At 37.6% G+C, this 22,942-nt stretch overlaps 1 protein-coding gene across 2 annotated transcripts; it reads left to right on the forward strand.

Moving 5' to 3' along the window:
* The first annotated feature begins 1,490 nt into the window (after positions 1-1,490).
* On the forward strand, positions 1,491-22,915 carry clba1.L (clathrin binding box of aftiphilin containing 1 L homeolog). 2 transcript variants are annotated; one of them, XM_041573096.1, is made up of 6 exons: positions 1,491-1,579; positions 14,688-15,183; positions 17,358-17,506; positions 19,899-20,022; positions 20,968-21,081; positions 21,814-22,915. In XM_041573096.1, exons 2-6 carry the CDS (start codon positions 14,845-14,847, stop codon positions 21,961-21,963), a joined length of 876 nt encoding a protein of 291 aa, XP_041429030.1. In that variant the 5' UTR covers positions 1,491-1,579; positions 14,688-14,844; the 3' UTR covers positions 21,964-22,915. The 2 variants fall into 2 exon arrangements, with proteins under 2 accessions (XP_041429030.1, XP_018086115.1); XM_018230626.2 differs by lacking the exon at positions 1,491-1,579 and adding an exon at positions 7,539-7,714.
* The last annotated feature ends 27 nt before the right edge of the window (positions 22,916-22,942 follow it).

Consider the following 22,942-nt stretch of genomic DNA (forward strand, 5'->3'; position numbering starts at 1 on the left):
TATCACCAGTCTCTGTATTTAGTGTCCTTAAGACTACAGAGGGGAATGTAGATGTAATGATATTACAACATGGCAAAGAAGAATTATTGGATAACAATGACAGGACAATGATATCCAACATGGATGGACCAAGTGTTAGTATAAATGTACCACAAACTGATCTGTAATTTATTTCCATTAAACAGTTTAATGTATGCATTTTTAAATTTCAAGTTAAAACAATAAGCTGTATCCTATCTGAGCTTCTTACTTTTGTTCTGTCTTACATTGAAGTGGATTTACACCCATTGAGAATGCACTGTTGTGTCTGGCCTGTGGGCATCCTTCACATATCTGCAATACTCTAACAATGAATTTCATCTTGTGGACTCCCACTGCTGTTGATCTGGTAAGGTATATTAATTTTGCCTTTGACTTTATGGCTATTGCTGAACTGCATCTCCCAGAATTAGCCAGTCATAGCTGGAGTCCAACAACAGATAATAAGCAAGAGAGTAAAGACCTCAGACCTGAGAATGCAGATCATATCTCGGAGTAGTGGGATTTGCTCCAATCCTGGGATTTAACACACCAGTACTCCAGCTCCTGTTAATAGCAGTGCATAGATTCCTATTTTTGCCTTTGAGTATCACAAAGCCTTATTGTTTGCTCTACAGTACAGCAGCATCTTTCCTCCTGTGAATGTGACATTTAACCACCATTGTTACTATGTTTGTTATGATGACCGATGTTGTGTTTTTACTATTTCTATGTTCTAGATATGTGCACTGCTCAGTATACTGGAGTACTGTACAGGTATGGGATCCGTTATCTGGAAACCCGTTATCCAGAAACCCATTATCCAGAAAGTTCTAAATTATGAGAAGGTCATCTCCATTGACAGCATTTAATCCAAATAATCTTAATTTTTATAAAATATTTCCTTTTTTCTCTGTATAAAACAGTACCTTGTACTAAGACATACATAATCCTTATAAGAGGCAAAACTGTCTTATTGTGTTTATTTAATGTTTGAATGATTTTCTAGTAGACTTAAGGTATGTAGATCCAAATTAAAGAAAGATCCTTTATCTAGAAAACCCCAAGTCCTGAGCATTCTGGATAACAGATACATTAAGATATACATAGATATTTATAGTCAAACATAAACATGGAGAAATATAGGTAATTATTTCCTTTTAATATCTTTTATCAAACATTTCTCTGTTTATTAATACATTTTTCAAGCATTACAACAGTCAAATAGGTAAACACTTATAAATAGTTGTTCTGAAATCTGACCACAAGAGGTCCTACAAACCAAGCATACCGCAGAGATTAACAATACCAGACAGGAAACAAATTCATTAAAAGTGGTGAACCTGAAAATATAGTTAAAGACATAATGATTGTAGAATGCAGTTCTGCCTGTTTTCTGCTCTTCTTCCATTGTCATAGGTTCCAGAGTACAGAAATGTGTTGCTTGTCCCAATAATACATCGCTGACTGTGTTAATCACATGGTTTACAGGGGGATTCGTGATTTTAAAAGTGCTACAGATGTAGAATCCCAATACCTCAAAAAATCAATATTTGTTGAGGTATGTATCTCAGAAATGTTGTGTTTTTAATTAAACCTAATGCAAATGACACCTATTCCGCCTAAATATTCGTAAGGGTTTTTTTTTACAGTAAGAGCTGTGAAGATGTGGAATTCTCTCCCTGAATCAGTTGTACAGGCTGATACATTAGATAGCTTTAAGAAGGGGTTGGATTGCTTTTTAGCAAGTGAGAGAATACAGGGTTATTATGGAAGATAGCTCATAGTACAAGTTGATCCAGGGACTAGTCCGATTGCCATTTTGGAGTCAGGAAGGAATTTCTTCCCTCTCTGAGGCAAATTCGAGAGGTTTCAAATTAGGTTTTTTTGCCTTTCTCAGTTACACAGATTAAAATAGAGTTAAAAGGTTGAACTTGGTGGATGTGTATCTTTTTTTTCAACCTAACTTACTATGTTTTAATTGACTTGTCTGAAGATGAGATATCCACTTTAAATCAAAAGTACGGTGATTCATAACTATTGTATTTTTATATATCATTTTTATACATGTTTTATGTATAGTCTGAATCTGAAACAGTTACTGTAGATCATGTAGATATGTATGAGAAGACCAGCAACCCTTGTGTTGTGCACTTTCCAGCCTACATCCGTTTCCTAAATTAGCTATCAGATCGTTGATGACCTTTATAGGCCAGATGCAGTGCATATATTTACTAATGGCTTTTAAAATAGTCCAGGCTAAAATCAATATAGTACATGAGCTAAACATGTCAGTGGTAGAAATACTGCCGAAAGTACAATGGATTTTTAGGATTGTAGCAAGCATCTCCCTGTAGGAGAAAATAGCTCCTAACTGTCCGGGAACACAGAAATAGTGAATATAAGAAGATTTAACCTAGTCCAAACATATTTAACAAAGACTGCAAAATTATATTGGCCAGAGATACCGCAAGAGATCATATTTTTGATTCTTATTTAAGTTATTAAAATATGAAAAAAGAGCCATCTAATAGGACACTGTATCCTGTAATAATGCAACAAATATAACTGTGTACAGAATGACAAGATACAAGTTTGACAACAATATAATACACATATATTTCATAACATTTAAATTTGTTTCTTGCTAATGGAAATCAACTAAAAACTATCTCATGAAAGATAGGCTATATCACATGTGTAGTCTCTCTAAGAGTGAAAGATAGGCATGGTTAGTAAAGCAGTTTAAAGCATCCTCAAGCATTGTGAAAGGTTAGTAGTCTAGTTTGTTCCACAAGCATTAGGACTCAAGTAATGGAGAATCCCTTGGAGTTTGCCTTTGAGGTGAAAACTGTTTGTAGCGTATGTGCAAGCCATGAGCTGCTGGGTCTGCATGTATTGAGGCTCCTCAGTGCATTGCTGGTAAAGAGGAGTTTGGCAGACAAAATTAAACTTCTAAAGGTGGCCATAGACGTAGAGATCCGCTCGTTTGGCGATGTCGCCAAATGAGCAAATCTCTCCACGATATGCCCACACTGAGGTGGGCGATATCGGGCTGATCTGTAGATCCCTAGGGCCCAGCAATGGGATCATAATGCATCCGATACAGGCGGTCGGATCGCTGGACCGCATAAATGAACAGATGCGGCTGCAATCCGATGGGATTTGTTAACCTGCTTGATCGAGATCTGGGTGACTTTCGGACAGATATCAATCGGATAGCCCCACACACGGGCCAATAAGCTACCAACTTGGTCTGTCAACGGCTTTCATCGGCCCGTGTATGGGGGCCTTAAGAGAGGGATAAGCATTTCATTGAGGAAAACATATTTTGGAGGAAGAGACACTAAGGAGCCTATGTATCATACTTTGTAAAACATTGGAGAAAAACATCACGGCTATCTGCGGGTTAGAAAACAAAAGCACAGATCTGAGGCTGAGTCTGGTCAAATGAAGGTGAAATGCTTATTATAAATTGTATCCCTGTTGTAAAATATTATGTAACTCTCCATGGTGACTAACAGTATTCAACTCTCTGTCTAGGAGCTGTACATATACTTAAAGGAACAGTAACACCACTACACTGGTAAAACTGGTGTGCTTGCTTCAGAAAGACAACTATAGTTCATATAAACAAGCTGCTGTGTAGCCAATGGGCAGCCATTCTAGCTGAAAAAGGAGAAAAGGCACAGGTTACACAGCAGAAAACAGATGATCTATGTAGAATGCAATGGGATTCTTCAGAACCTATCTGTTATATACTGTGTATCCTGTGCTTGAATGGCTGCCCCTATGGCATCAGTTTTACCAGTGCAGGGCAACAGTATATTATATTGTCATCTTTTGAATCAATTACATATTTTGGTATTACTGTTCTTTTAAAGGAGAACTACACCCCCTGCAGTTGGGGGCCCCTGTTTGCACCCTTCGACTGGCCTCCCTCCCTGCTTCCTCCCCCATGGTGTTGTACTGGAATGGGTGTCCCCTCTGGTGACACTGACCTGTATATTTAGAATAGTGCGGTGGAGCTCAGGGGCACCATGTTCACTTCCGGACCCTCTTCTTTTTTTTCGGTAATTTATGGAGCTTTCTGGCTCCATGTGCTCCAAAAGCTGAAGTGAACATTGGTATTGAATGCAGTGTTTATCCCTTTCTATTCTCTGCCCTGGTGGCTCAGACTGTTGATACAATGTAAGGCAGCTGATTAACAAACCTGACTTTACTGGGGAACCAAGACTTCTGCAACATTGTATAAACAGTAGCATCCAGGAGTTAAAGGGGTGGTTCATCTTTCAGTTAACTTTTAATATGTTATCCAATTATAAGCAACTTTACAATTGGTCTTCATTATTTATTTTTTTATAGTTTTTTCATTATTTGCCTTTTTCTTTTAACTTTTTCCAGCTTTTAAATGGGGGCCACTGACAAAAACAAATGCTCTGTAAAGCTACAAGTTTATTTTTAGTGCTGCTTTTTATTAATTATCTTTCTATTCAGGCCCTCTCCTATTCAAATCAGTGCATGGTTGCCAGGGTAACTTGGACCCTAGTAACCAGATTGCTGAAATTGCAAACTGGAGAGTTGTTGAATTAAAAGCTAAATAACTCAAAACCCACAAATAATGACAAATTATAACCCACAGCAAATTGTCTCAGAATATCACTCTCTACATCATACTAAAGAATAACTCAAAGTTGAACAATCCCTTTAAGCAAATGCTGCTTTCAATAGCGATTGTTTATACAAATAACTTTAAAAGCACCGAAAATTTTTAATAAATGTATATTTGAAAGTTGTTTAAAATTATGTTTTCTTTTAAAGGGCACATTTTTATTTTGTGGCTGACTTGCCCTTTAAGAGTGGGTCACTCGCAATACTGACTTTTTTTTGTCCCTAAGGAAGGTCACTTTATGTGACTGAGATTTTGGAATTTCAGTAAAACAGTTTTGTTGCTAAGAGGTTGGGTGAATTTGACCTGTTTCGTTTCACCAAAAATTCACCACCGCGAAATGACGTGCAAAGCCATACAAGTCTATGGGTGTCATATCCGCTGCGAAACAAGGTGAAAAATTCGCCCATCCCTAAAGACATGTGACTGTTGTATACAGTGTTAAGTTAAATGTATAAATATGTAAACAAACCCAGGATGTGCATATAGTATAGAGCCTGCTAACATTTATGTGTGTTTATTTCTTGATCATGCAATTTCTTTGGATTAAAAATACACAAAGCAGCTTATGAAAAATCGCATTAGTGTAATGCTGTTGTTGATGCAAAGCTAAGGAATGCAGCATAAAAAGAAAATATTTTTCTTTTAAGCATAACACTTGCCCTGTGTTATTGTGGCTTTAGTTTATTGGTAGAGTTTTCAGTTATCCTCCCAAGTCACCTAGACACTGCATCTGTCTCCAAGTGCCATTACATATGATCCCACGTGCACTGTTGCAGCAGATGTGCAGTAAGTATAAAAGTGGACTCAACGTGTAGAGACACTGCATTCAGTGCACTTTTATGCTTTTCTACTGAAAGATGTTTTCTAATGAGATCATTAGAAGCCCCATTGACTTCCAATGGGACTTCTAACGACCGTATTAGAAGCTAATGGGGCAAATCTAAGCAATAAATTGTACCAGTGCTGTTGCTATTGGCATCTGCAGTAGCATAACTACATACACAGCACACCCTGTGGGGGGTCGAGACAACAGGGGGTCCAGACCGCGCGGTCTGCCATATCTGACCCCCCTATCCAGCCCCTTGCCTACCTTAAACTTCACCACAATATAAGAGGCGAGGCACAAGCAGGTAGCGAGTGAGCTGGAAGGGGGTGGGGGTGGAGGGACTTTTCCCACTTTTTGTGATGGGCCAGTGCTTTCAAGGTATGCTACTGAGCATCTGCACTAGTGCAGTTTCGTACTTATGTTCATAATGATCACTTGGATTGAGAATCCACACTACAGTCTCTTTCATCAGTTGTAATAAAAGAAGAACTGGCACTCAGAGCTCGATGCATGCGGGCAAAGCCCTGCGTGTTTATTACAATGTCTTTGTAATAAACACGCAGGGCTTTGCCCGCATGCATCGAGCTCTGAGTGCCAGTTCTTCTTTTATTACGCTTACTACAATTGGGATTGCCGATCCCTTCTGACTGTGCACCGGGCCAACTTATGTTGGAGAGGCCAGGGTGTGCTGGTGGGTTCTGGAATTTGGTCTTTCATCAGTTGTACAGAGAGAATGCACTCGAAAAGCTGAAATTCCTCTTTCTTTTGGCACTGGCACCTGAGGCAAGTTTCTCAACTTGTCTCGTGGTTGCAGAACACTTGAAAAAACGATTTTTTTCTGTTGAGCTGTCCTAGTGGTGCCCAGCAAACCTTGATCAGATGACCACAACTAAGCAGCTACTAGAAATAGGGCTAAGGCTATGGGCACACAGGCTGTTGTCAGGGGCTGTTGTCAGCCTGTGTATTTTTGCACGCTGAGAAAAGCAGATCTGCTCAGTTCCCCTGCTCCATTGATTTGAATCCGGACAGCCTGTGTGTGTGGTCACACACAGTGGAGCTGAAGCTGAGGTCAATGTGTGATCACACACAGGCTGATCGAATTGAAATCAATGAATCACTCACAACACTGGCGTTAAAGCTTTATTCTTTTTCTGGACCTGGAACCATGGTACACAGGGTGGATTTAATCATGAAAATGCTTGAGTTTGCATTCTTTGGGCAAAAATCCACTGTGTGTACTGGCACCCTGGCTGTTGCAGCTGTTCCAGGTGCAGGCAATTAGAAAGCCAACATTGGACCCGGGCGCCATTGGCGCTGCCACCTCAGGTGCCTGCACACAAACCCCTGGCTGAACTTACAGAAGCCACAACCTCTCCTCTGCCCATGAGCCCTCCCTGAAGCCACAACCCCCATCTGCCCCCTCCATACCTTATTTTTAATGTGTTGCGGCCCAGACTTGATGCTGATCGGGTCTGAGTTGGTGGAGCCCACCAGGTTTTTTCCCAGTGTCCTGCTGGCCCAGTCTGACCCTGAAGAAAGCTAATGTCAGCATGGGCATAAGCCTAAAGCAGATTTGCAAGCATAACATTACCTTTATTTACATTTATTTGTTTATTTATTTGTTTACATACCCACCAACTACAGGCGGTTATAGGGGCATAGAGTTTTAGTTCAGCAGCATTTGAAAGGGCCATGAGTCCAACAGTGCTATATGACACAGGCCTGGGCAGAATTGTACGTGGAGTGAAATGGTCCATGACTGCACAACATGTAGCTTTTTCCTTTGCTCCTTAATCAAAGGCCACAAGGTGACTAAGAAGAATACAGCTTGGAATAAACCCAGAGAAAACTTGAAATACTTGCTGAGTCGACATATTGGTCACTACATTGTTCCCTGCTGACAATGACACCATGGAATGAATGTCTGTAGCTTGCTGGTGATGTAATGGTTAAAAACAGGCAGTGCAGGAAGGAGCAGGGTTAGGCATTGTCATCATCTCGCATTGCATGAGAGCCATTCTACTGATACACCCTTCTCAATAGTCAGCCAGGCTCCACCTGCTGCAGCCCATAGTCACACCTCTCTGACCTGCCACACAGCTCAGCCAGCCAAGAGGAAGTACTTACAAGATTTCTCGTCTTATTCAAAGCAGTTTCATAGCTTTGCCCCAGATTGTGTTAAGGAGCCAAGGATCGAGGTAAGAGTTTTGTGGATAAGTTAGAGGTTTCTTGGAGGGTGAATGAAAGGAATGAGGGGGGGGGGGTAACAAGTAATTGAGCAGTTAAGGTAAGCCCAGGTATTTAGCTTCTTGAAACTGAAGTAAACCAAACTCACAACATTGCTTTTTGTTAAATGTATCCACTTTGAAACATTTCGTAAAAAAGAAAAAGGAAATATCTAATGTAACCTCTCAGTTGTGCTATTTTTGTCAAATGGTGAAAACTGAGTTCACCACGGTTCAACAGATGGAAATTCCACAGCTTTCTATTCAATTGTACATTATTTGAAGGGGCATATCTATTAAAAGGAGAACTATATTCTACCCCTTTGATTAATATGTATTTTTCTCTCTCATCTGCAAGAGCGATTTAGATACTAAGTCACTCTTAATGGTCAGCCACAACTTTGGTAGATAAGGTGGCATGTCACTTATATCAGTTAAAAGATAAAACAACCTGATTTTGCATGAAATCGTCAATGCACAGTCCGTAACCTGTTGTCTTCCTGCTATTCTGGAGATAGTGTTGTAAGCAGCAGCCCAGTCAGTATCTTTACAATGAATTTTACTTTATTTGTCATTTAATTGATCCAAAAACATATCCAAAGTGTGGGTTCAGGTGTCACAGCCACTGAAAGGATCTGGCATCAGGTATTGAACAATTTTTGGTTGTAATTCCTTGTGCCTGCTCTCTATGTATGTCACAATGAATCCACAGCAGGTATTTAAAGGAAAACTATACCCCCCAAACAATGTAGGTCTCTATTAAAAGATACTGAGTAAAAAAGCTCATGTGTAAAACCCTGCTTCATGTAAATGAACCATTATCATAATAATATACTTTTTTAGTAGTATGTGCCATTGGGTAATCATAAATAGAAAATTGCCATTTTAAAAAATAAGGACAGCCACATGAGCCAATTAACAGACAGAGTTCTGCCTTTTGCTTCCTCGCTTCTTCCTGTTACAGTTAGTGTTGTAGTATTTCTGGTCAGGTGATCTCTGAGGCAGCACAGATAGAGTCACAAAATGGTGGTTCAAGGCAAGAGATGTAAAAGGGCAATATTTATGTAAATATATATTCCAGTTTGGTAAGATTCTTTAATATGTCATTCAATTTGATATAAACTATCTGTTGCTTAAGTATTCATTTTGGGGGTATAGTTTTCCTTTAACTGTCACCGCCCCAGGGCTCATTTACTAGCATAGCTGTTGATTTCCTTTAGAGCAGTTAGCAACAGTAACAGCTATTTGTTTTGATCAGTCTACTACAAGTCAGAAAATAAAAGCAAAGCTCTGATTGGTTTCTCTGGTTAGTAATTGTTTGGCCTCCTTTATACCGTTGTCCTGCAATTCAGCCAATAGTCTACTTATCCACTGCCCATGGGAATTGATAGTTTTCCTTTTTAGACTAAATATCGGTAAGCTGGTGTCACAGGTTTGTACTGTATGTGAATATATTTTATTTCCAGCAACACATAGCAACAACTGTAACCACTGTTTCTCTCAGCTGAAACAATACCCTTGTTGGTAGCTATATAGATGTAATTACTAGCATTCTGCCAAGAATTCATACATTTATCAATATTCTCCAATGGCAGATAACCAACCAGTGGCCCTTGTCACTGTGTTGTACTACAACTCCCAGCACACCTCATAGACTAAGGAGAGTAGCTTTTTTTGTGTATCATATGCAGGAAACCATATCTGTTCATATGTTCAGCTTGTCTAAATGCATTTTTTTTTGTTTTAACCCTTTACCTGACAAAGACTGAGAATTTACATCAGATTTACCAGAATTTACATTAACAGAAAAAATATATCACTGAGCACCACGCAATTCTAGAGAAGCCGAGGGCAGGGAATGAGTAAAACCAACACTGATCTGTTTTAGAGGGACAGTGTAGGCCAGCATTGTTATTCTTATTAGCTATGTCAGCGGGCTTGGTACAAGAAACACCTGTCTCGCTGGTTCCTTTGTCCCTGGGTATATTAGAAAGACCTGGTTTCTGTCCCCGTGGGACAGTCTGTCCTTAGATGCAGAGCTGCTGCAGGTTGCCAAGTGATGGAACAGCTTGTATAACTGTTGCTAGCAGTTTTTGTCTTATTTTTATCTTTTATATAAGTCCACCCTGAGAATGTAAAATGTCACTGATTGCTTAATTAAAAGAATACAGGTATTGGACCTGTTATCCAGAATGCTCCGGACCTGGTTTACCGGTTAAAGGATCTTTCTATAATTTTGATCTCCTTAAAGTATACTAAAAATATTTGAAACATTAATTAAACCCAACAAGATTATTTTGCCTCCGATACGGATTAATTATATCTTAGTTGGGATGAAGTGCAAGGTAGAGTTTTAATATTATAGAGAAAAAGCAAATCATTTTTAAAAATTCCAATTATTTTATCAAAATTGAGTCTGTGGGAGATGTCCCTCCCAGAATGCTTTCTGGATAATAGGGTTCCGGATAACAAATCCTGTATTGTCATTATATAGCTTCCTCCCCTTTTAATGTTGGCGATTGTTTGGTTTTTTTAATAGCTCCAGTTTTTATATTGTTATATTAAAAACAGGAGGTTTATTTTACGATGAGAACTAGGAAAATACGAAGCAGATTTTAAGCCAAGGACAAAACCTCATGAAAGAACATGTTTGATGTTTGCTTTTAAACAGGTGACCACTAAACTCTATCTGCTGACTGCTTGCTATAGATGACTAGACCTGTAGCAAACGTTGCACCTCTTATTATGTCTCATTTTCTGTTGATAATAATAATAATATGCTCATTAACTAATCAGAATTTCGAGTTGAATTTTGATCTGTGCTGCACTGTGTGTTTACTGACAACACATGGTGTGGCAAGATGAAAATACACTGGCACATAAAGTCTTAGAGACCCCTAGAAAGTACCCCTTTCCTTGCAACTATCACCAGGGGCGTAACTATAGTGGGGCCCCATGAGGCTCTAGTTCATATACAATTTCAATAAATATTGAAAAAACAGGACAACCTCTGGATATGTTGGGGGCCCTAAAATTAATTTGCTGTGGGGCCCAGTAACATATAGTTATGCCACTGACTATCACTTTTGCATTAGGTTACATAAATTGAATGAGCTTTATGCAGCAGGGTTTATAGCTACTTGTGCACGTGATCACAGATAAGTGACATAAACCCAGTAATGTTTTTACAGTAAAGCCAAACACTTTGAGCCCAGTAGTGATATCACTGAACTCACTTGCTGGCATTCCTTGCATGCGGATGTCTTTATTATAATCTGTAGCTATTTCCAGAGCTAGCTATACTAGAGAGGCCACACTGGGCACCCTACCTTTGTGGCTCAGCTGTGAGAAGCTAAGGGCTCTAGGCAACAAAATCATAGTCCTCCAGTCCTCTGAAAGCATCTTCTGGTGAATGATGCTTTGGAGTTTATTGTATGGCCTTCTTATATTTGTATGCACCCCTTAAAGTGCCTCTTCTCCAGCGTAAAAAAAATCCAGTATTGGGGAGTATTTATAAAAAATAAATAAAAAATGATTCTGTCACTCTCTGTTCATTTGTATGTGATTTTAGGGGCATATTTATATAAGAGTGTACTCTCACACTTTCAACCAAAGATACGTATAAATATAAAACAACATTTGCAAACTGTGACACGCTCCAGTTCACCTTTAGATAAATATGATCCTGGTCTGCCTTATACCTTTCATGTTTTCACTGGTGGTGGTGGCAGCAAGAAGGTAGGCAGCTAATATTTGCATTTAGTGCATGTGGCTCCTGGTCTCCTGTTTTTATTGAGCGAATCTTTTAATAAACTGTTGAACCTAAAATAAAAGCTTGATATGACTAAAGACAAAGTAAACAAAATAAAAACCAGCTATGTCATTAAGGTTTTTTTTTATTTTATAACAAGTTCTTCCACTGTATAGAGAGTGCTCATGTTGGTTTTTATATTTGAGCTTGTGCTTGGCATTTTAAATATGCCCTGGGCCTGTGGTCAATATTTTTTGTATCAAACAGTCTTGGACTGAAGACAAATGGGGCATTTTTCCTGGATGTGAATTGCTGCCAGAGGGCATGTTCTCCAAACTACCCCTGCTGCCCTTCACTGATTCTCATGAGAACTACCTCCAAGTGCCAGCCTGGAAACCTCAAGAACCTAATGCTTTGCATTCCAGTTAATGTAAGAGGCTTTTGACTGGGTATCGAGTACTACCAGGAGTCTCAAGTTTACAACTATCTCTGGCTTACCCTGTTACTGGGTCTTGACTGTGTGTCTTTTGAGTGCCTGTATGTAGGTATGTCTAAAGCTCCCCATAGACACGACGATTCTTCTTGTCGAACGACCGATTTTAGGGAAGCCCGACCAATCCTTCGAAATTATTGTGCGGTTAGTGGTATTCGAACGATCGTACATCTTACGATTTTTCGGCCCACATCTGTCGGGAAATTGATCGACCAGATCAAAAAATCTTTGTCAGTCCCAGTGCAATCTATCTATGTTTGCAGGGCCAAGCAGGCAGCTCCCCTTTGTTTTCCTGACAAATTGGTCTTTTAAGTTGATGGTAAATTCGTACGATTGTACGATCGTTCTGAGAAGATCGTGGTCTCACGATCAGGATCTGATCTTTTAAAAATCTCAACATCTATGGCCAGCTTTAGACATCTAAAAAGGAAGTTTTCATCTCTTGATCTTTTTCAAGTTTTGTTGTGTGCCACAACACTGCAAGTCTGCCTCATATGTGTAAATGTTAGAGGGGAATATAATGTGCCTTCATCTCCGAGTTTACCACTATTTTTGCAGAAGCATGTCCTCCACACATATTCCTTTTGTGTTCCTTATGTGTTCCTTATGTGTACATTGCCCTGCAAGCAGACTATTGTACTGTAAACTTGTCTGGGCATGGGGGTCTCTCATCCTGCAAATTTCTATTCTATTTCTCCTGGGGTCTCTTTCTACTATGCCTCAATTGCATTTTATCATGTTTTTAAGAGTGATTTCTTTGTGGGCCTTCATGCTTTGTGTGAGCATCTCTAATTGTGTGACAGGATCCTTTAATTTTAAAGTGGGGCTCATTTATCAACACTGGGCAAATTTGCCCATGGGCATTTACCTGTAGCAACCAATCAGCGATTAGCTTTTTAAAGCCAGCTGCAAGTAGAACAATGAATGCAGCATTCTGATTGGTTGCCAAGGGTTACTGCCCATGGGCAAATTTGCCCAGTTTTTTTTAAAGTAGTGCAATGCCTTTACCCAGAAGAAAACAGGAACATACGGCTTTATAAGGTTATTCAATATCTAAAGTAGAACTGTTTTAATCTTCTGCTAACTGGAGTGTAACTTATCGTGACCTTGTCGGATCACCTTTACAAAGTTACTTACAGAAACTTTTCTTTACATTTGGTCTCCACTAGGGCAATTTATAGTAGAAGCTTATTCTAAGGTACTTTTGGAATATTTATTTAAAGCCTACTCTTCTTTGCCTTAGCAACAGATAAGTTATGGTTATTTTTATTACTATGAAAATGCCTGGCTTCCTAGGAAACAAGAGTCAAAGTTTCAAAGTCTGATTTTACCAAGCAACAGAGAGTGTATATTTCTTTTGCCTTTTCAATGAGATTTGCTTTTAACTAAGGTCATATATTCTGTATATCCAGAAAATGCTGTGGCCAGTCAATATTCCTCACTTGAGCTAAGATTGCAATAATCTCAACTGTTTTTCTTTGTTATTTACAAAAGGAATGTTCCACACGTATATAAAATCATTCTCTTTCCTTATGTGGAAAATATTTTATATATTTTCAGTTTGCTAACATAACAAACCTTGAAGTTACTTGGGTAGATAACTTGTTCATAAAGGAAGTGAAACACTGCACCTCTTGTTATAGTGAAAGTAAATGATTGTTTAACTATTGGGTTATGAGTTTTACTCATAAACTACTGATAATTTTACTCACTCATACTACATTTATGGAATCTGAGAATTGGAGCCATGAAAGTGTGTTACAGTTTACTTAAGGCATTGAGTCAAATGGCCAATACCTTTTTTTTTTTTAAAGAAGCCCTTACTGCTTTCGAATTCTAATAAATTGTTAGAAATATATATATTTGTTTATATTGAACTGATTTTGCTGAACATAACCTATGAGTAAAACGCTTATTCTCCCAGGAACCATGTGTATTGTTATCCTTTCAGGGAGGATCATGACTAGATGTGATGCAGGGGCCGGGGAAAAAAGAAACCTTAAAGGGCAAGTGCAGATTCTCAAATACAGGGGGCAGGCAAATGGCTGAATTGAGAGCCATTACTCTTTTGAGGCAGAATAAATGAGGGCCCTGAACATAGTTTGCTTAAAGTCCTATTGGCTTTAAATTACATATATCACATATATGACTTGCAATAGAGTGTTTCATCAATTTCTAGTCTATTTTTGAACTATAATACAGATGTGTGCCAGAGGTTTTTATAATAACAATGCATTTCCACATGCCACATGCTCTTAATATGCCCAGACCATGGGCTGTAATACCCAATGACACCCATCATCTGCCCTAATCCTTCCCTTTGTTCTAGTAAACCATACTAGAAGGCACTAAATCCTGTTCCAATTTACTAGTGATCCCACCTCCTTGGGTCAAAGTACTACTCTGCACTTCCAAAGATAAATAATAATGTATTACAATAAACAGTGGCATTGCTTTACAAAAGTCTCCTTCTGTCATGCCCAGCAAGTATATGTGCAGCACTTCTTTAGCTGTAACTGAAGATGGCATTTCACTACGCATTTAATATTATCCTCGAGTCCAGAATAAAAGTCCTCATGAGCAGGCCCCTAATGCATATGTTACTGCTTTATTGTTTAGTAAAAACCATCATCGTCATCATGCAAACGTGAACCTGGTTCTGTGCTTTAACTCACATTAAGATATGCAATCTCTTCTAACAGAATGTAAGAAGTTCACTTGAAAAACCAGAAAATCCTGATGAAGGCTACAATCCAGTATTAAATGGATCACTGTTTTTCAATACGCACAATCTATTATTACAGTTACATTTCCCATACCGCTAAAAATAATAATAACAGTAAAACCAAATGAAGGAAAATGAAGGATGTTAATGGTATTGGCATTAAGGTGAATGGAACATACAAAATACCAGAGCCCTTTTCATCAGGTGAGGATGATTCATGCTTAGTGAGAAATCTTGCAAGATCTGAAGACTTGTACAAGGATTATGACACTCATAAAGTACTACCAGAGCTCAGTGGTACTTGGGGAGATTTTGAGAGTTTCAATGAATGCCCTCCCGAATCTGAAAGATTTTATTATGAAGAGGAAGAAATGCATGGATCCTCAAGGCATCACTTAGCTGAATGTCACATGGCTACCTCAAAGGAAACTGAGTTCCACACAGATTGGGATGCTCATACTCCAACACCAGAGGTAAGCATTCTGCCCGAAATAAAAGGATCATGGAGGATAATTTAGTGGGTATCCCTGATGAAGGCTTCAGTAACAAAGCCAAAACATTAAATACATTATGACGATTGTTGAAAAGTCCTGCTATATACCGGATTTGTGTTTATTAATATATATGTACAATTTTATTTATATATATATATATATATATATATATATATATATATATATATCTATAATACACAAAAGCCATGAATATCTTGTAAATTATATCCTTATAAATGGTGAGTACTGATGTCATCAGTTATAAACAGTCAGTAGTGATGTAAAAGGGCAGCCAAGTTTGGGAGTTTTACTTTGAAAGCAGCTAGTAAGTTGCAGGTAAAACGTATTCGTCCCTTTTATAAAATGTATAATGAAACCATAGAATTCTTAATGAATCAGATGAAAATTGAGCATAGGACTGGCCAGATATGGGATGACTTTGACGTAGTTGGCCAGCTTAAATATATTGCAATATATGGACAAACAATCCCTGTTTTGTTTAAAGGGTAAGGCATTTTTCAGTAGCAGTATGCACAAAATGTTTCTGTCTTAAATATATTGATAATGGGTTGAGTGCAGAGGAATCTTGTATTTGTCTATATGTATTTTGTGGTCACACCCTCATTGCACCCCCGCCTAATGATTTTAAAAACTAGTGGTGAGCACAACTTTCCCTTGTTTTATATTTATATATATATATATATATATATATATATATATATATATATATAATACACAAAAGCCATGAATATCTTGTAAATTATATCCTTATAAATGGTGAGTACTGATGTCATCAGTTATAAACAGTCAGTAGTGATGTCATTTCTGTCACATGACTCACAGAAACTTGTGTATTATAATAAATGAAGTACCCCCTGTTGCCTTCAGCCTCCTGTTTTTATATGGTCATGAAACTCCTCGGTAACTTATAATATGCTTATAATTTACAAGAGGGGGTACTTTATTCACTATATATCTAGAGAGAGAGTGAGAGGATAAAAATATCTGGAAAAGTGAAAACAGATTATTAACTGGCCTGAAGAAGACAACTGACAACTGAACAGACAAATGAAATATTAAACCTCATAGTGAGTTACAAAACAAGTTACAAAGCACCAATAAGGGTGTAACAGGTGCATCAGGAGGACTACTAAAGGAGGACTATTAAAGATTGAGAAGGTTAATGCATAGATCCAGAAAAGTAATCTCATACCAGGTCACGGTAGAATGCTTCATCTATATAAATTGTTAAAGAGAAATTAGCATAGGAAAATTATTATTATTATTATTGAAAAGGAAAATGATTATTATTGCATCATGCTTCATTTAGAAAAAGTGTATCTTGGTATCAAAGCATATATATATATATATATATATATATATATATATATATATATATATATATATATATATATATAATAGAATAGATCCATGAATATCTTGTAACATCATATTCTTAAAATACACAAAAGCCATAAATATCCTGTAAATTATATCCTTATAAACGGTGAGTTCTTATGTCATTTCTGTTAGATGACTCACTGAAACTTGTGTATTATAATAAATAAAGTACCCCCATGTGCAAAATATGAGGATATTAGAAGTTACCTCGGAGTTCCATGACCTGTATAAAAACAATAGGATACAAGAAGGATATAAGAAGCCACCTGGGAGTACATTTTTATAACCATTGCACTTCTCAGCGACTTTTACTATCCTTATATTTTACAATAGGTGGCATATCATTCCCTATATATTTATTATGTTGCATGTATAATATTATAGACATGTAGCAGGCATTTTAAAATGTTACAGCAAAAAACAAGAAAACAAATCATAGATGGTGTGGGCTTTCTGATTTGAAGCTTATTAGTTTGCATATTTATGAGCCTGTGCTAGCTAGTGTCTCATAGAGCTGAGTGCTAGTGTCTCATAGTGCTGAGTGCTAGTGTCATAGTGCTGATCTCAGCCTGTGCTTTTCTGGGGCTGAAAATCAGGTTGTGCAGTGCAGGTTAAGAATCGGCTCCTATGCTACAATCTACCATTGCACTGGCCTGCTTATAGAAATATTAGTGTGAAGTGTATAGAGTTTTATGTGCAAAAATGCAGGAAACTGTTTTTATTGCTCCTACTTAATCTTTCTATTCTTACAGAATTCCAACGCATTTGAGGAGGTTTTTAGGTTAAGCTTTCCAGATATCCCAGTTGAACAGTGCACAGATGAAATGAAAACCCTTCAAAACCCCCTGGATTCGTTAAATGGAGATATTGGTGTCGGAGATTTAATAAACATGCAATTCAGGTAACTTGAAGTTCCTTTTGTGTCAATTTTCTTTACTTGATTTCTTTGTCTTTATTTCTGTCTTCTCATTCTCTTATTAAAGTTTACTGTATATCATCCATTCTCTAGTTTAATCCAGTAGCTTTATATTTCAAGGAGTAGGTTTAAAAGAGTGGCATTTTGAGTTTAATCTGAGACATAGCTGAATATTTTTTGTCAGCTTGCTCTCCCAGTAAGGTTGTATGACTGCATACACAATACCATATTCCTGATACTTTTAATGACTTATCTTCCTATTTAGTCCACCTTCTAAACTTATTTCAATCTCTTATAAAACTACTGCCTCGTTGCTAGGGAACATAAGACCCTAGCAACCAGATTGCTGCTGAAATACCAAGTACGAGAACTGCTGAACAAAAATGATGTGATTTCCTTAGCACTCAAGTGTTTTTCCCCCAACCTAACATGATTGGGTTCTTTCAAATTGTTGTTTCATAAACATGCTAACAATGAATAAAAAATTAGTTTAATTTTGGTTTTATTTTAAGATCAAGTTTTGAAAAAATTAATACTTAAAATGTATAAATTTGGCCTCTATGCAGGGCCACCACCGGGGGGGGGACATGGGGTACAGCTGTCCCAGTCCTGGATGGTTTGGGGTGTTAAATATAGTTAGTTAGGCAAAAATGTAATGTATAAAGTCTGCAGTGAGTGGATGTCTAACAGAACAGAACACTACTTCCTGCTTTTCAGCTCTCTTGGTTTCCACTGACTGGAAGTGGTGTTCTGGCTATTATGTTACACATCCAGTCACTCCAGCCTTTATACATTACATTTTTGGCTAACTTTCTATTATTAAAAACATTATTTATTTTGCACAGCCTATCTATTTATCCAGTTTTTATTCTTACACTAAACTGTTAGGGGGCCCCGGCTGTGCTGCACTTACTTGGATTAGCCAGGCCCCCAATGTCTGTCAGCTGCAGACTTTGGGATGTAAGGTGGGAGCTTGGATACCTGCATCTTTTTATTCTAACAGCTTTTTGTGCTCTGATTTGCGAGTGAAGTGTAAGTCCAAGTAAAGCAATATGGGGATTGGATGGGTGAGGTTTGAACCTCCCCTCCAACTCATCCAATCCCTATGTGGCTTTACCAGAACTTGAATATCACTGGCAAATCAGAGCACAGAAAGCTGTTAGATGAAAAAATGATGCAGGGACCTGAGCTCCCCCGAACTCAGGAGCTCAGCTTCTGATGGCAGCCCGGTCTTTTTTAAAGGAAAACTATACCCCCAAAATGAATACTTGAGCAACAGATAATTTATATCAAATTAAGTGGCATATTAAAGAATCTTGTCAAACTTGAATATACATTTAAGTAAATATTGCCCTTTTACATCTCTTGCCTTGAACCACCATTTTGTGATGGTCTGTGTGCTGCATCAGAGATCACCTGACCAGAAATACTACAACTTTAACTGTAACAGGATGAAGTGTGGAAGCAAAATACAGAACTCTGTCTGTTAATTGGCTCATGTGACCTAACATGTATAGTTTGTTTGGCATGTTTGTGTGCACCGTGAATCCCAGGGGGCTGTCCGTATTTTTTAAAATGGCAACATTCTATTTATGATGATCACCCATAGGCACATGCTACTAAAAAAGAATATTATTATGAAAATGGTTTATTTACACAAAGCATGATTTTACATATGGGCTGTTTTTTGCAATATTTTTCATAGAGACCTATAGTACATTGTTTGAGGGGTATAGTTTCCCTTTAAGTGTTGTGTCCCACAATAGTTTTGGTCAGGACTCTTCTTATCCAGATGTTTTGGGCTCAGGTTTGATATTACTAGTCCATTTGCCACTTATGCTATTCCATGAACTCTCAACCTGTGCTTGAACACTTTGCACCTTGAATGTACAGCAAAATTGTAAGCACTTAATTATGAGCGGAATAAATAGGCCTTGCTTTGAAAATGTGTTAATACACTCCACCGTCTGGTGTAAAATAATGTATACATGTACCCCTGTTTTCCCCAGCTGCTATCTGGTTCTCTGGTTCTCATTAGAATACAGGACATTTAACTGACAATGGTCGTTCTCCTCCCACAGTTCCTCTGAAGAACTAGGAAGGCAGGATCAAGTGTAAAATAAAATTGCTTTCCGTTTTACTATTCTGCATTGATTTAGTACAGTAAATTTCAGAAACCACAGATCTGATTCCTGCTGCATGTGTGAGAAATTCATATAGCATTTTACATCATTTGTTAGATGATGACCATCGTGGGAATTTTATTTTACACCTTTAGTTGGCTTTTTCTTTTTAGACTGGTAGCCATATCTCATATATGCATGAAGTCTTTATTTTTAAAAGTTAAATGTTTAATGGTACACTTCATTTATTGCAGGGCTGACAGTCACAGCTTAGGTTCACAGAACCATTCTCCTGCTACTGCGCACAGATTTGACTGGAAGAATTCCCAGGGCTGTAGGAACCTCTTGCTGCTACTTGGTGTCGACTCATCTGAAACAGTAATCATATTTTGTTTTTTGCATTAGATACCTACTAATATTCAAATGAATACAATGCATTAAAGGTGTATATTAGCCTTAAGGAATGGTACCCCAAATTAGGTACTGTAAATATCCCTACCCAGAGAACCCAGGGTTTAAAGAATTCAGTATAATAGGAACTTAAAGTTAGGCGGAACCACAGCAAAATTATTTTTGGGGCCCCATAACTTTATTAAAAACAAGGCATTTTTTAATGAAGTGAGTGTCCTTTTGGGCACCCCAGCAGTCACAGGTCTGCATTCTTTATGGTGTATTTATGCCACCAGTAACAGGCCTTTCTGAAGGCAGGGGAACTGGTTGTTAACTTTGTGACTTTCGGATGTTATGAGTCATTTCTTTCTGCACATGATTTGCATCAGCTCCCATTATGACAAAGTAAACTTTGTTAAATCTGTTAATTTGTTAAACTCATACATTTAATCTTTTTGAATTCTCCAGCTCATCTTAAATAGACCTGCTCTTAAATTAGTTAACTTGCTTACTTGTCCAGACAAAATCTCATCTCCTTTATCTATTTTTCAACACGTCTTTCACTTTATATAATATTTTCCAATCCTCACTTAAACAAGCAATGACCATCTCTTTGTTAGCGTTCCTCAAAGCTTCCGACTCTACACCACATCTATAGGAGAACTGATTTGGATTCTGTTTGGTTAATTCTTGTACCACCTTTAGGAAGAATACATCCAGATATATCAGTCCAAGCTCTAACTACAGTCTAGTTTCTCCTCTTCATTTTGCCCTCAAAGTACCTGAAAGGCTTTCTATTATCATATTCCATGTCTACGTTCTTCTCTGCAAGTGTTTATGTACTAATGTGTAGAAGGAGACATAAGTCATCAACCATAGGTGTTTGTGTGTGTGCGTATCGCTATTATATAGTGAAACATCATTCTATTTTAGGGTTCAGTAGATGACAACCAAGCAATGGATGATTCCATCTCTACTGACAATGAGCTTCTCTCAGGAAATGAACCCTTAAATCCCAATGGAAGTAAAGCTCTCATTCAGACTAAGGTACAGACCTTATATGTGTTATGCATAGATTGTTTGGTGCATTGTACAAGTTAATATATTGTATATAAGCAATTCGTTATAAGACAGGCTAGTGAGCGTATTATTAACTTTGATGGACTCAATAATGCAATTCCAAATGAGAACCTTTTAACAGAAAGTTGATGATTATATCTGGGTTTTGTAATGCATACCTATTGCTGCACCATATACAGTGCTTGGAGTAAGACTGGGATTAATGTACACGTACCCTCCCAGGTGAAAACCACAATGTACAAGGACTGCCAAACTGAGTGAATAGAATCCAAAGAGAGAAGTGCTGTAGAGTATAGAGAACTGTTAAATATTCTTGGCTTCCCATACGCCTTGTGAGAGCACCATTTGTATCGGGCCACAAAGTCTTTAGCAGCACATGGCAGCAAAATGTCCAAGTTTATGAAAGCATTCTAGTACTCTATTATTCATATACTGGCTCCTTGAAAACACAGAGGACCGATGCCCCTCATATACTGTACCTATAGATATATTATAGAGAGGAAGGGGATAGACCGATACTACAGATCTGCCTGTAGAACTTATCAGTGTACTTGAAATGGGTGGTACTCAGGCATAGGTTCAATAAAGTCAATATGTCGGATGACTAGTGAGAAAAAAGATTTGACTTATTACTATAGTTACATGTGACAGGCATTAGAGCTGGTGGAAGGTCCTTATTCTTTACTCTTTTTATTGCAGTTGTACGTGGCGCCAGACTCCCGCCAAGGTTCCATTTTCTCCTACCAATTTTTCGTGAAGACAACAGCGACAGATACAGCTTTACCATTTCTCACAGTGTCTGAAAAGAAGAGTTTCTTCAATACAAATCATTTACGTTTCAATTTTTAATTTCTTTGGCAAAAGTAGCAATTGTAATATAAGGAATCAAATACTAGAATATATATATATATCTATATAATTGTTTTATAGACCATTTTAGAACAAGGCATTTAATTTACTGCACTGTATTCTTTAGCACTCCTAAAAATCGATTTTTATGGGCACTTTCTCCTGTAATTTAATATGTATAAAAGAAACTTCAACTGAGTTTCTGTGAAAATGAAGTCACTTGCACAAAAACCTGAATTTGCTGCAGGTAAAAATAACTTTGAGTTATAGTAGAAGTTTGTTTGTTGTATATTTAGTTGTTCCAATCACTAGACCATTATTCTGAGCATCAAAGAAGTAGGGCAGAAATCAAACCCTCCCCAGCTAACTGGATTATATATCGGTGAACTTTTTTCAGTGGAAAGAAAGGAAAAAAACTAAGTAGGTATTTATTAACCAAACTATGGTGTTGTGCAAGCATTGTTAAAAAAGCACAAAGCAAATAAAAGTTTGTATGATAAAGGATAAAGAAATGTAGTGTGTATATATAAATGTGCCCAAACCAAGTAGAATTTAAGGCTTGTCCACCTGCCTTGGAAGCTGTGCTTTGCTCAAGTAGAGGGATCCAAAACTAAGGTGGCCTATAGTTTTGTCCTTCAAGCAATGTGATTACTGCTTTATCCTGCTATGAATTAGCACTCTGATAGTAGTTTACCAAACTTTTTTGAGCAACGGCGATTGACTAAAGCCATGTAACCCCAACAAAATTATTCATGCCTGTTTTTGTTTTGTTTTGTGGGGTGGGAGAATGTCCACTGATAAAGTTAAGTAGATGCAAAAATGTAAATACCTACAAAAAAAAAACCTGAAAACCTTTGCAATGTATCATATTGTTTTATACTTCCATGGAAATGTTGTGTGATCTTAGAATTTTATTGAAAATGTAATTAAAAATTGTATTTATTTAATACCACTATAATGATGTTGACTTGAGTCTTTT

The sequence above is a fragment of the Xenopus laevis genome, chromosome 8L (genome assembly GCF_017654675.1).
Source record: "Xenopus laevis strain J_2021 chromosome 8L, Xenopus_laevis_v10.1, whole genome shotgun sequence".
Lineage (NCBI taxonomy): Eukaryota > Metazoa > Chordata > Amphibia > Anura > Pipidae > Xenopus > Xenopus laevis.

What these genes read in the sequence shown, in the direction of transcription:
- clba1.L (XM_041573096.1), top strand. Translation starts at nt 14,845, where the DNA reads ATGAAGGATGTTAATGGTATTGGCATTAAGGTGAATGGAACATACAAA. An exon ending in TTAATAAACATGCAATTCAG is followed by an intron (nt 17,507 to 19,898) that starts GTAACTTGAAGT and finishes CATTTATTGCAG; the next exon opens with GGCTGACAGTCACAGCTTAG. An exon ending in GTGTCGACTCATCTGAAACA is followed by an intron (nt 20,023 to 20,967) that starts GTAATCATATTT and finishes ATTCTATTTTAG; the next exon opens with GGTTCAGTAGATGACAACCA.